This window comes from Alnus glutinosa, chromosome 6 (genome assembly GCF_958979055.1).
Source record: "Alnus glutinosa chromosome 6, dhAlnGlut1.1, whole genome shotgun sequence".
NCBI classification, from domain to species: domain Eukaryota; kingdom Viridiplantae; phylum Streptophyta; class Magnoliopsida; order Fagales; family Betulaceae; genus Alnus; species Alnus glutinosa.
Genome location: NC_084891.1, coordinates 11957547 through 11972666, shown reverse-complemented (window position 1 = coordinate 11972666; position 15120 = coordinate 11957547). Strand labels below are relative to the sequence as shown.

Below are 15120 nucleotides of genomic sequence, written 5' to 3'. Positions count from 1 at the left end.
CTCCGGTAGTTGAACATGAATCGTTGTAGTATTTATATTCTCATTTTATTGTCTTGTTTTGGTACTTACAATTCTTGTGGATAATCATAATTACTCTAAAAATACTTATTAAAGTGCTTTGACTTAAAGACTTATGTTTAAACATTATGTCACTGCGTTTCGGTGTTTGAACATAAAGCTTAGACATCAAAAGACTTGTAAGTAATCACCTTTTAATTGATGACTAAAAACGATGAGTAAAGTGATGTAAAAATATACACATTTTATATTGGAAAAAGGACTGATGAATATATTATCTTCTTTGTATATATTTGTTACAGAAAATGAGTTAAGAAACTACACCAAGGAGAGTAAGTATGGATGTACTTATTGAGGGTGATTCTATGTTTCATTAGGATTGTGTGGTGTGTGTTCATTGCATGGGTGTTTGTTCATGCATTTCATGTTGTGTCCAATTAATAAAATGGCTGAGGAGATAGCCATCAACAAGTTGATGTAGTAGCAAGTGGAAGGAAGGCTAATCAATGGACCTAGGGGGTTCAAAGTGACCCAGGGGTGTTCGAATGCCTAATATATAACTAATGCTGGGACCGGTAGGATTCCAATAAAAACATGTAAGACTTTAAGTGTGAGGCAACGGACATGAACGGGTTCAGATAACCTAGAACGAGAGGTCTGAAGAAAAATGATCATAAAACACAGACTAAATGGTTACTACGATGCATCTTTATACAACCTTTGCATTTGTATTCTTTATGAACTATTATTAATTTGATGGTAACTTAGTTATGGAAATAAATGACTCACTTGTTTGTCTATGTAAATATGATGACGTCATATTTGCATAGTTACTGATGCAGATCTAGAGAATGAAGGCATGGACCCATATGCTAGTTTTGATGGTTTTTGAAACCATCAACGAACTATTATGTGCTAGCTTAGAAATTATTAGTTGTATTTATGTGTGTTTCGTTTATGGCATGTAAATATTTATAACGATGTCATGTTTGACATGTTTTATATTATATGTTTATGTGCCGTCTGTGACACTAATTTTGATGCACTTAGTGTGCATATGGCATGTGAAAATAAACCTAAGTAACTTTTAATAAATGTACCGAGTTATTTCAATCAGATCTAATATGTTATGCTATCAATTCCTAAGATTTTAGAAAAAATTATATTTTGCTGCGAGAGTTTATCTCTAATGTAGTAATGTCATGTGGAAACTGAAGGTTTCTGCTTACGAATTTGCAGGCTCAAATTTGGGGCGTTACAAGGTGGAATTTTAATAACATAAGAAGGAATTTCAATAATAGAGGATGAGATGGAATTTTAAGAATTTACTTGAGGTATTTGACAGTATGATGATTAGGACATATAGTATCACAGACGTACAAGTGATAAGGATCCATGTCAAAAGTAGACATTTACACTGAAGCAGAAGAATGGAAATGATGTGAATGGTGGAAGCCAGATGATAGACCCTAGTGATTAAGGTTGTAGGATGAGATGATAGATAGAAAGGAAATATGCATTATTTTCTTACATCATTTTTCTCCCTTGAGTATTTCAATATGATCAGGGTTTGAATAGCCTATTTTCAATGATTAGACACTACACTTAAAATCTGTGTCACCCGATTAAGATAAGTAAAAACTTAGAAGTTAAGTTTCTTTTAGAGTAAACTTTATGTGTAGCATAGTTTACGAATTTCGAGGACGAAATTCCCTTAAGGGGAGGAATGTAGCGCCTCAAATTTTAAGACGTAAAATATAGCGTCTTAAATAGAAATTTAAGACCGAATAATAAGGCAAAAAGATGTATATGAATATTTTATAAGAATAAATATTTATTGGTTTTTAACCTCACTATATGAATATTTATAGGATTAAATATTCATTAATTTTGAGGCACATTTTTACTTCTAATTAATTAAATAAGTCAATCGGACCTTAAACTATAGAAGGTCGAATTTAGGATCAAAATGCAAGGATGATCGATCCCCATAAATGGGCGATCGATACCCAGCAGTTGTTATCGATTGACCCCCACAAGTTGACGCTCGATCGACACAGCGCTCGATCGCCAGTTCTTGACAATTGATTGCCAGTGTTCTACAGAGAGCAGATTCACTCACTAGTTGTCCTAGATATTTTGGAGAATCATGATTATATGCATAACTCATCGTAATAGCGCATCACCAAGCTTGCTGCCCAAGTTGCTCCCCAGCCGTTGGATGAGATCAAACCAAAGCAATCTCCACCATTGACTCCACTATAAATAGAAGGCACCCCTCACGTTCAGTTCATGCATATTCTTCTTTTGTTGCTCTCAATTCCCAGAATAGTCTCTCTCAATCCTCTTCTCTTCTCTCTATTTCTCTGTTATTCCAGCAAGACAGAAAAGAAGACTCTCCCTCTCTATTTCTATTCTCTCACGGGCAGTATATGGGTGTTTGGGAATTTTGTTTCTAGCATCTCTTCTTTGCAAAACAGAGCAGGAAAACCTCTCATTTTCCCTCTGTCTCTCCATCGACTTGAACCTAAAACAGAAAGGATAGAAACCCAACTTCTCTTTTCTCTCACCCTCTCTGTTTTTGGTTGCATAAAAAAAAGCTCCTCTCCCCTTTTGTAATAGAAACAACAAAGCTTTCCTTCTTTTTCTTTACAACTTTCTCTTCACTCTCTCGGCTCAACTCAGAAAAATAAAAGGCATTAATTTAATGCAGTAATAATGTCCACATAAATTATGTGGTAGTATAATCGACCTATTTTATATGTCGTTATAATATCCAAGCGATATTAGGAAATTATATTAAGTTGTTTAGAAGTCAAAAGTGACAAAAGTGTTAAAATAATATTCTTGGCAATTTGTACTAATACACTATCACATGTACACATTTGTATTGCAGTGAACACTTGTGTGAATATTTTCTGAAGCAGGAAAAGACTATAAGTATAAAATATTTACTGAGAGTGATGTTGACTTCCATAATATTATGATTGCATATTTATTTAATTATATGCGTGTGAATGGAACCTTGCATATTTTACTATTATGACTGAAAAACGGAAATTGACTTCTAATTTAACAGTGTGCAACAAAATATTAAATGCGGAAATGAAATGACACAGAGATTTTTGTTGACGAAGTAGAAACTCAATTAAGAGAAAAACCACTCCGGGGTAGCCAAACCCAGGATATCCACTATTCAGAAGACAAAGCTAGATACAAGATAGTAGCACTCACATATACCTGATGCAGTGGTCGTACCTTGCTCTCTAACATGTAACCCAACACAAATGCTTCCCAACCAGGTCTCCTACCTGAAGGAGTCTTCAATGGAATCCTTTATCTTAGGGCCGACCCCTAAGATAGACTTCAGATGTAGCGCAGCAACAACACACTTGCAATGGCTTCAGAGGAAAAATAACGTCTCTGAGCACTTGTGGAATTCAATATCGAATTCTTGCAGTTCTCAATGCCCAGGGGCCTCTATTTATAGGCTGAGGTGCAGAATGGGCGACTGCTGTAATATGTACGGACGCCGTCCAGACGGTGAACCTGGGCCGTCCGGACGGACAACAGTGCTACAGGATTTTCCAAGAATTTCGTTGTAAATCTTTCTTGTTTAAGAGCCGCATCCGGACGGTGAGACACTGTCGTCCGGACGGTCGCACGTTCGCTGCAAGTAATTTCCTTATAAGGTTTCGCACGTCCGGACCATGGGGGATGAGCGTCCGAACAGCTGAACTTCAACACGCAATTTCCATATCTGCTATGCGCGCGTCCGGACCAAGATAGGCATTCGTCCGGACGGTTGAAGTCGAATCGGCAATTTCCATATTAGTTGCACTCGCGTTCGGACCAAGGCTGACTGACGTCCGGACGGTGATATTTGAATTGCGATTCTTAACTTATAGATGAGCGCGTCCGGACGGAAAACCACATCGTTCGGACGGGTATATCAATCTTCCCTTATTCTGAACTGGGAAAGAATTTGAAGCTGATCGATCACTGAGAGGCGTCCGGACGGGCTGCTGAGACGTCCGGACGGATACAGGCTGAAACAGTAGCTTCTCGATACAGTAGAGGTCCGGACGGAAAATGTACGTCGACCGGACGAATGATGCTTGGTCTGACTGGCATCCGGATGATATGGCATGTCGTCCAGACGGATGGAACAGTGGTCAGATGGGCGTCCGGACGGGATGGCACGATCGTTCGGACGGCTGGCAGGGAACCGAAAACTTCTGTCTTGAAAGCAGTGCAGAATCTTTTGACATCACTCTGAATAGTGGAATCCCTGATAAAACAACATCCATACACACAAGTGATTTTGTCCAAACAGAATGAGGCCAAAAATACTAACAATGACTAATGAATTTATTAATTAAAGAGTTGGGAGTGACGTCTATCAACGGACTAGGGAGTGATGTATGCATGTGCCAAAAACAAATAAGCTTTTTAGTTAAAAGAGCACAAGGCTCCAAGGCAATGCGTTAAACAAGAGTTACGTCTCCTAGAACCCGTTAACTAGAGTTACATCTCTAAATGAATTGTATCAGAAAGTTAGAAGATAAATATGTCACGGATTTACGTCTCTATAGGAAAAAAGTGCAAGAAGAAATAACCTGTCATTATATCATATCATTGCATTATGTGCTTTTAAATAAACACAAAACATAGCTATCTATCTAAAATAACACAATCAGAGATATTCCAAATGCTTGTAAATTTCTTATCGAACATACCCATACACAATTACACACTTTTATCAAATGTCTACACTTTCTACTCCCAATGAAAGGTTTTAAGTTTTTTTTTAGAAAATGGCATTAGGGAACCTTTTCCAAGTAAGAGATGGTGGCTTTGCACTTTGGCGGGATCACAGTAAACTAGTGAAGTTAGTAAGTGAAGTGTGAAGAAAAAAACTTAAAACAATATAAACATAACCTATACCTAATCCAAAATGATGTCATTTTAGTATTAAACTCCAAAACGACATAGTTTTAGTGAATATATATATAAATGGTATGTGCATACCTTAAAACTGTTATCCACATCCGCATATGCGAATAGTAATTTTTGCTCATCGCATCCGCATGTGCAGATAGCGGATGCACCACCCACATGTGCACCTTAACCAACACTACTCCTTAGGCATTGTTCCTGTGAAACACGAAAAGAAGGTTTTCCAAGACATTTTTTCAAAATTTCAATTTGGCCAACTGAACTAAGGACAGACTGAGTTCCTTGTAAAAGATACTTGTGAATGTAGGATCTGTGTCATTGAGTATGGTGATATATTTGAATATGTGATCCATGAAACTATAATGACAGTATATGGATGAGACATAGTAATAAAAGGAGCACATTTGGCAATGGTTATAGGAGTCTTACTGGTGCCATATTTTCTTATTTGTTTCCTTGACATTCATTAAATTTGTGTGTAAATTTTCGGATACAAGCCCTCATTCCTTGCCAATAAAAATCTGCCTCGATCTTTTGTAGAGTTTCATGAGTTTGGTTTGAAAAATTAGAGGTCTCCCTTTTTACATCAATTCGAGGCATCACATTCGATACTGATTTGCTTTGAAAAAACTTATAAAGGTCAGTAGAATCTGTGGATTGGACACTGCCATTTTTGAAAATACATATATATATATATATATATATATATATATATATATGAATGCCTTTCTTTAAGAGAATTTTCTTATAATTCCAGATGCAGTCTTTTGGGGGTGGCCAGCCACCCTTATTAGCCAAAATGGGAGTAGCCCATTGGCCCAAAAGGGTGGCTCGAGCCGAGTAATGCTCTACACTACCCTGTCATCCCTCTCCTATTCCTCTAAAATCTATGTAGCATAGTCCCCCAAACCAAAAAACCAATCTTCATGCATCAAATGCTTTGAAAAACCATGCCATATAGGCTTTAGAAAGATAGGCGGAAGATGTGAGGATGGTATGTAACATTACTAAACTCGAGCGCCCCTTCAATTATTATTATTATTATTTTAATTTTTAATTATTTTTTTAATATTTTCTATTTTTTCTTTGACACACAAGTTTTGAGGCTTACAACACAAGGAAAGTTTTGATTAGTTCAACGTGAAAATCTGTTAATTTTCTTAACGACAAATAGATAAAAATACTATTTAAGAATATACCCATAAGCGAGGTACCACCTATGATACAAAATAAAACCGAAGTAAAAAAAAATAACAAATAAAAAATAAGTTGTTAAAACCCACGAAGCCAAAAAGTATTTACCCTTCAAAGAAAGTGGAGCAAGTTAGAAATCTCAAAATTCAAAAGCAAAATGGCTGGAAAGGAGCCTTCCTATAGAAAAAGGAGAGCAATCTCCTGAAAAGGATGCATGTCACAAGACCCTCTCTCTCACATATAACCGTATAACGGATGTAGAGGCCATCAGATTTCTGGTATTCAACTGTTTTTTTTTTTTTTTTTTTTTCTTCCAGTGCCACCAACCAAAAAGTAAAAACTGAAAGCATGGTAACAAATAAAACCAAACTACCAAAATTTGTGAAGTAAAATTGTTGATTCGTTTGCAATTACAGAAACAGGAGGGAACGCTTAGAAAAGAGGTAACTTTAGTTAAATTTCGAGGAGCTACATAGAAAGGGATTATATATTATATAGCTGACAGACACCAGGCGAGATCAAGAAGCAGAGAAAGTCTCGAGGTAGGAGTCCTGAAAAAATCAATCCCATTACTGATTTAGACTTTCTGAGCTTTGTTTGGGCGACCTCTTGCAGTATCATTTTCTCTAGAGCGACTATGTTTCCCACCTCTATTGTATTTTCCTCCCCTACAAAGCGCAAATAGAATTTGACAAAATGTGATAAAACTTAATGCAGTCAAAAGTAAATTGATCTAAATGATCGTGAAATGTATACTCAAACTAACCTTCCTCGGTTGCCCTTATTTTCCCGGTACTTATCTTGATTACCGCGTAGTAGGCCCCAATACTCCTTTTCAGCCTCACCTGAAGAAAGCATACAAGGCAAAGCAAGTGTCATGCGATTAATGCCTCTTTCAAAATCATGATACAATATGGACATCACTACACAAGTACCAAACACATTCAGCTAAAAGATAATTGAAGACCTTGAATCAAACTGCTTCTATGTTTTCCCATTGTATACATATTTCAACATCAATAGCAAACACCAAGCATGTCACTCTGTAGCATTCATTCAATTCACAAACTCTATTATTTCCCATACTAGCTTTAATAGCCGCTGGACATAGACCAGTAACCACAACTAGGAAAGTTCATAAAGTTCAGTTTATCAACTTTATTATTTCCTGTACTGAACTTCCGTACAACCCCCAAAAATATGAAGATAAAAGTTTCTGCCTACCAGTTACTGGTTCCAGAATGGCAATGTAATTCTTAACAAGGAGACCCCCTTCTTCAGCAAGGACTGCAGCAGCACGAGCTTTCTGAGCTGCTTCAGGTTCTTCAAACCGAATGTATCCTGAAGCTGCTCCGATCTTGAAATCAATGAACTTCACGAGGAGAAAAGCACATACAGATAGAAAGGTCAGAATTAAGCAATAGAGTCCCAATTAATTTTGGACAATAATAGCAAAAGATCAAGAAAAAGATGAGCAAATTAGCCAACAAGAGCACAGGCCACTTGAGCTGGCATAAGTCTTCACGTTTTACAATAAAAAAATAGACACAGAAAAATGTGAAACAAAAGGGCTCTGAAGGATATGACATGAAAAGAATGGGGCAAAAAATAAGTCTCATCTAAGTCTATTTCATTTGGTGTTTTAAAATCTTAACTACAAAAAATAGGAAGTCCAAAGTACCTTGACTGTACCATACTTTTGAAAGACACCCTTCAGATCCTCACGCAAAACAACATTCATGTCATCAATGTAGGAAGCAGCAGTTCGTTTCTCTTCTTTCTCGTCACTCATTTCAGTGGGACCTTCAGGAGACTTCTCTATGTCTTCAGTTTCTTTTTCTTCACTCTCCAAACCATTATTCCGATCAACCTTTTCCTTGTTATCCTTTTCAATATTTTCTCCAGGGGTTTCTTCATCTTCACTAACATTTTTTACAACTGTCTTTTCAGTTTCTCTAGTCTCATTTTCTGAGGAAACTAATCCTCCATCTGTTTTGCAAACAATTTTATCGTCATTGGCTGTGTCATTGGTACCATTTTTTTCTGTGGAGCCTCCATCTGACATGCTCTTTAATGTAAATCCAATAATCAAGCCTTTTGGGTAGCTGCAATCATTAAAATGGATTTAAAAAGGTTAACAAACACCTAGGATAGGAAAGATAATTGGTAAATACATAGTGGCATCAGCTACTTACTTTGGTTCTGCATTTGAGTTATTCTTACGATTTGAACCCCTGACGGATTGAGACTTCTCATATTCTTCTGTTTCTCTTGCTCTATCAATGTCAAAATCCCTCCTGAAATTGAAGACTTCTTTTGTCAGGGGACACATGCCAGTATAAAAATACTGATCCCGCACAAGCATAGACAAAAACTTTTATTACCCATATGTAATTTGAAATTGGACAGCAGCGTAGAGGATGCTATAATAGCATCGTAAGCAGTACCCAGAGTATTCTAGCAGGCTGCTTTTGGATGGTTTTGGTTCCTAGATGACGGTTTAAGTTTATTAAAGAAGGGATTTTAGGGTTTAAGGGAAATCAAGGTCAGATTGTAGTATTTGAAAATTGAATGAAGTTTTGGAAGTTAAAGAGAAAGGAAGAATAAAAAGCTACATTTAAACATCGCACTTAAGCATCATACATTGGAGAGGATTACATCATTTAAACCTCAAGAGCATAATTGCTACAAAATTGTCATAAATCTTGTTGTCCAATGAACAATAGAAAGCTTATTGTCCTCTTATTTATAGCTAATAGGACTTAGAACTCTATGGACTGACTACCATACCTAAACTACATAATCATTAGAAACCTATAAATAAAAGAACCAACATAAGAAAGCCATAACATAACGAAATGGACCAAAAATCTGAAGATTACAGACTCCTAAAATTAACAAAAAATAAACTAAACATAAAACAAAACCAGATTCTCACAGCCTGCATCACAATGTCTAAAATAAATAGTAAAGAATCCAACTTGAATCAGAATCTAACTTGAATCGTTAAATCTTTGGTAAAAAATATCAACAACATGATTTTTCTCAATTAGTTGATAATAAATGTCTTCTTCGGAGCTGAACAAAAGCAACAAATTAAATTGCATGAGATATTGCACTGTTTTTGTTGCTCTCTTCTTTTGGTGAAGAGAATCAAGAACATAAACATCAATACAGACAATAGCTCTCAGCATTGTCTGTGACAGATGAAGACAAACCATTTTATAACAATGAAAACTTTAAGTGCTTCAACAGGTCTATTTTCCATTAAATAGAGAATTTAGAATAAAAAAGAAAAAAAAGAGAGACCAACGCAATTTTGAAATTTTAATCCTATCAAAATCTCATAATAGAACTTCATAGAACTCATTCATAAGATAAAATAATTAAGATATTACCACCAACACGTACTCAAACTAAGTAATTCTTCCATTTTTCAAAAATTTCCCTAAGAAAGTTTATAGAAGCATAGCTTACTTTGGTTTTAGTTCTAATGTAACACCCCCATAAACCAAGCTTTGCTTCAAAACCTTTTCAGCTTCCTCCTCTGTTGAAAACTCAATCAAAGCAGTACCACAAAACATCCTCTTGTCCCCAACATGACGGGGCAGTCTCACACTATTAACCTGAAACAAGTCAAACAAACTCTCATATAGAGAAGCATTTTTTATAAGTATATATAGACAAACATGACTAAATATAGCAGACATCCTTTTAGTATATTAAGGCGCAATATCCAATGCCAACAGACAATTTTAATAGAAGACTAACAAAAAATTTCGGTGTTTATTAGCAAAAAATACCAAAGAACTAGCATTCGAAACCAGCTTTATGATAAGCACAGCTAGTTTGTCATAAAATATGTAGAGAGCACAATTTTGTTTCTGATATCAAGATGTCTCCCTCTCATCCAAACCTTTACGTGTAGCCCTTTCGAGAAAATCTAATGACAATATCAGATACTTCACTTTCTAGGGCTCATATGTTAACTGAATGTCTAATTATCATAGGGAAGTAGATGTTTTGCCTATAAATGATGGCAATGATGCTTCCGGTTTTTTTTTTTTGATAAGTAATAAACCAATCTTATTAAAAACGTAAGGCACCTCTAAGTACACCAAGAGTATACAAAAGAAAACACCTAATTAGAAAGAGAAAAACGAACAACAAAATCATCATAACTAATCGACAGAGGGGACACAAAGGCCACAATCCAAAGACCCACCAAAGCTTTTCTTCACTACCTCTTCTCACTATAACTGAATGCAAGACTTGTAGAAAAGAAGCAAAGATGGACCTCCTAATCATGCGCTTCTCTAATAAAGCTCACGTCCACTAAGTAGAACTGCCTAGGAGCTCCAAATTAGTCGCAACAAAGGCGTCCTTCCGAGCAATACCAAATAGAAATGGAAAAGCAACCTTCAGAACCATATCCCCACACCATAGATCATACCAAAACCTAATCCTAGTCCCTTCCCCCACAAGTCTAGTAAAGCTTGAGAAGGACTCCCAACCTTTTCTTATGTTCTTCCACAACCCCGCCCCAAAGGCTCCTGCAGGCTCAAGCGAGCACCATCCACCCTATAAGCTGCCATATTTTGAATCCACCGCAACTCTCCATCAAGTACCTAAACCTCCCTCAGAAACAGAGAGCAAAGCTTGGACTAACTCACCAAGTGAAATTGGAACTCTTCACCTAGCCCTATGGGTGTAAAGCCAGCTGGTTATAACCAATCGGTAACCGAGTAATCGGCCAACCGGTTTGGTACTGGGCTGAAAATAACCAGTAACCAGCCCTACCGATTTTAAAAAAATATTGAAACCGGTTATAACCGGTACCCAAGTATATATATATAAGTAAACTAATAAAATTTAGGATTTTACATTCACTTCCATTCCAACTTAGGCTAACATATTGGGCCAAAAATGTTGAAATATTTTTTTAAAGGGCTAAAAAAGTATAAATTAAGCCCAAAAAGTAGGCCGAATACCTAATTAGGCCAAAAAGACCAAATTTTTTAAAGTTTTAGTTATCGGTCTAGATAACCGGGTACCAACCAGGTTTTCACCCCTACCTAACCCGCCCCATAAAAAGTCACGTTGTAGCTTCAAAATGCGATTAGCAACGCTCGCCGGGAGAGGGAAGAGGGACATATAATACGTGGGTAAATTAGCGAGCATGCTCTTGAGGATGAACTTGCCACCATTGGACAAATACAACCTTTTCCAATTGGCCAACCGATGTTCTATCTTTTCAATAACACCATCACAAATATGCTTTGCCTTATAGGAAGCCCCCAACAGAAGACCAAGATACTTAACCGGCAGAGTGAACACCCCACACCCTAGAATTCCGGCCAATCTTCCCACTAGGTCAGTGTTCCCCACAGGAATTAAATCAGACTTAGTTAACCTTCAATCTCGAGGCAGCTTCAAACAACAAGAAAAGACTCAGCAAATAACTCAACTGAGCGGGACAAGCGCTACAAAAGATCAAAGTATAGCTGGCAAACAAAAGATGAGAGACAGTAGCTTTGTCAATTGTGAAACCTTCTAACAGTCCCCCATCAACCGCAGTAGAAATCATTTGACTCAAAGCCTCCATCACAAAGACAAACAACAAGGAAAAGAGAGGCTCCCCTTGTCTCATCCCATGGGAACTACAAAATAAACCATTAGGAGAGCCATTAACCAAGATCGAAAATTGCACAGAGGAGATACAATGAGCTATGAGCTATCCAAGAACACCATTTTTCCCAAAACCGCACCTCCTCATCATATATAACAAGAAATCCCAATTTACATGATCAAAAGCTTTTTCCAGATCCATTTTACAACTGACACATGACTCCCTTGATCTTAGCCTACTATCAAGGCATTCATTGGCAATAAGAATCAGATCTAGAATTTGTCTCCCTTTGATGAAGGCACTTTGACACTTGGAGATGACCTTCTCCATAACCGTCTTCATTTTGTTTGCTAAAACCTTAGCAATAATTTTGTAGATACCTCCCAAGACTGATCGAACAGAAATCTTTAAGATCTAAAGCACCTGGAATCCTCGAAAGAAACGCAATAAACGATGCATTAGGACTCTCCTCAAACAAACCACTAGCATGAAATTCACTAAAATCCTTCATGATGTCCACCCTCTCAACACATTCAAGCAGGCTTGGAAAAAGGCCATAGAGAAGTCATCTGCTTCCAGTTTCAAAAAGAAGTTCAGGGAGAAGCGTCTCTTAAAGAAATATGGGATCTCCCTCTAAAAAAAAGCTTTCATAAACTCACATCTATGCTTGCCCTTGGTTGGTTCCCACCAAAGTTCTAGGCAAGAGAGGAGAATATAGCAGTTTTCACTTAATCACATACAGAAGGCAGAAGGCACCACTCACTAAGGTTTTTTAAAATCCTAATCTCCCCCAACCTAGGTCTCCAACCACTCTATTCAATTTAACTAACCATAAAGAGCAGCCTATACCAATCAAATCTCATCTAAATTGTCAACTTAATTGCTGTGAAAATAAAAGGAAGCAGTTTTGAATCTCGATGGAATTTAGTACATCTGCTTATAATAATGTAAATAATTAACCCAAGCAGGGTTAAGAAAATGATTCCAGTAAACTGAATTCAATATAATAATCAGTCTAATTAATTACTTCAGAAGGCAGAGGATCAGCACAACAAAGTAAATGCATACTGATGACAACTAAAAGAACAACAGAACAAGCATGCCTCGGAGTACGGATGCCAAGATAACACACTACAACCTTAATTTCTTACAAACATACAATGACATGGGGCAATCAATACCTTGGAAAATTGACCAAGGAAATTCTCCAAATCTTCTTGAGTCACATCATACTCAAATGGTGATGCAGCTATTGTTCTTATGTCTAACTGCTCTATTACATCTTCTGGCTTTGGGAGTTCAGTTGTCCTACCAACCTTTGTTCCTGAAACGCAAAAACCAGAAAAGCATGAAATATGCATCCACAACATAACCAATACAGAGGTAAGCTAAATTTACTTAACCACTGATGCACCTAGAAATCAGATAGATTAAAAAAATAACATTAACAAAGTTTGATTACTTAATTGATTCACAAGATAGAGGAGAAAAGAACAATATTTGATTGCGATAATGAATCCCTGACTGTTTTGAATTTCACGGACAGCTAAATGAAATAGCTGAATCAAACATAATTTAAACCTAGTTTTTAATGTTCTAAGGCCTCGTGTAATTTTTTTTTTTTTTTTCTATGATGAAAAACCCCTCCAAGACAGTGTCACTTTATGTACCCATCCCTGTCAGGTAAACATCAAGTAATATAGACATGATTTAAAGAGATTTTCCTACATTATTTCATCTCATCCACCAAACAGAACATATACAATAAGGAAACGAAAATTTTCCTAACAGTACAAATTGACATTGCCCATAATAGACAGGTTTACCCAGAGAAATTCACCAAAAATAGAAAAGGAACTAAAACGTCCTTTCCAGCTCCTGGAACAGTTAGAAACCTGATTCATCTACGGCATAATACTCGACTAAACTCTGTTCCGAGTTTTCAACTTCTCTCATACTCCAATACAATGGCAATCTTACAAATAATGAAAAATATGATGTATACAAGGGAATACGAAGGCAATAGAGCACATAGGTATAATGAGAGTCCAAAACTCACCATCTTCGGAAACTTTTAGAGAAGTAGATTTTTTCAAAGTTTCGGCAACGGCCTTGACTGTATCTTCTGGGACCTCATCAGCCTTCACGTTCCCCAAGTTGAGATAATTTCTCATCCGAGTAAAAGAACATATCAAAGCCAAATCCACCACTATACTCACAGTCAAGTTCAACAAAAGGGGATGCAGTGAAACAATATTCAACTAAAATCAAGCCAAAAATAAAAAACCCAAATTTAAAGAAAGATAGAGGGGGAAAAAAAAGGTGAGAAAACTGAGCCTCAAAACCAAAGTCTCCGTTAACCTCCATGAAAAATATTTCCGGGAATATAGTCAAACGAAAAGAAAATAAAAATAAATATAAAAAACTTTTTACATTAATACTTCATTAATACTTAAATAGCGCGAATCTTCAAATTCATTTGAAGGGGAATAGAAACAAGTTTTTACACCAAAACATGTTATTTTCTCGGAAAATTTTCCCCACAAAGAGTGCCTGAATCAAAGTCGAGAGATTAAGGAGAGTGCTTGGGGAACCCAATAAGAATCTACACATACCCACATAGACAAACACACACACACCCATATATATATATATATACGGAGGGATGGTTTAGAGACAAAAGCAATAAAACTATTGAAGAGCAAAGGATACTTCCGCCTTCGCTTTCGCTGATGGTTTTCGTGAGAAATTTATCCCTTGGAAGATTGCTGTCGCTGAAGTAGAACTCAACCTGTAAACAGATATATCGACAACATAAATATTAAAAAAAAATAACTTTAAAACCGATTACAACCGCAAGAAAGCGAAACCAAAACAAAATATATCTTTAATGTCAGACCTGTCGGAGCACTTTCTTGGCTGTTTCTTCGTCCAACGAAGGCGTCGCCATTGTTGTACGGTGACGGAAAATTGAGAGAGAGAAGAGAGTTTTGCGTTTAGGGTTTTGGAGGCTAAACAAGGCTTTAGAATATAAATGGTACTATATATGTGTTTGAAGTGAAGTATGACCGGGTTATGTTCCACTACAGTTCAGGTCCCTCAGTATTGGAACAGAACTGGGCCCACCATCTTTTTCTAGTCTAATTTTTTTTTTAGGCACAGTAAAAGGAGAGAAAACTAAGGACTTGTTTGTCGAGCAACAATACAGAACAGCAACTGTTCATGTACCTTTTTTTTTTATTTTTCACTACTAATTAACATCAAAACATTCTTACTTTTTATATCACATCAATAATTTTTTATTACTATTCAAATAAAAA

General features: G+C 36.6%; 1 protein-coding gene across 1 annotated transcript; it reads right to left on the bottom strand.

The window, feature by feature from the left end:
• Positions 1-6523: 6523 nt before the first annotated feature.
• Positions 6524-14854, bottom strand: LOC133871929 (la protein 1). The gene is made up of 10 exons (XM_062309396.1): positions 14700-14854; positions 14513-14591; positions 13860-14009; positions 12982-13124; positions 9649-9797; positions 8367-8468; positions 7853-8276; positions 7396-7543; positions 6938-7016; positions 6524-6839 (listed from the first exon to the last, which is right to left on the bottom strand). Exons 1-10 carry the CDS (start codon positions 14748-14750, stop codon positions 6749-6751), a joined length of 1416 nt encoding a protein of 471 aa, XP_062165380.1. The 5' UTR covers positions 14751-14854; the 3' UTR covers positions 6524-6748.
• Between the last annotated feature and the right edge of the window lie 266 nt (positions 14855-15120).

What these genes read in the sequence shown, in the direction of transcription:
- LOC133871929 (XM_062309396.1), bottom strand. Translation starts at nt 14,750, where the DNA reads ATGGCGACGCCTTCGTTGGACGAAGAAACAGCCAAGAAAGTGCTCCGA. An exon ending in CAGCGAAAGCGAAGGCGGAA is followed by an intron (nt 14,010 to 14,512) that starts GTATCCTTTGCT and finishes CTGTGAGTATAG; the next exon opens with TGGTGGATTTGGCTTTGATA. An exon ending in TCCTTGGTCAATTTTCCAAG is followed by an intron (nt 9,798 to 12,981) that starts GTATTGATTGCC and finishes GACTTGTTTCAG; the next exon opens with GTTAATAGTGTGAGACTGCC.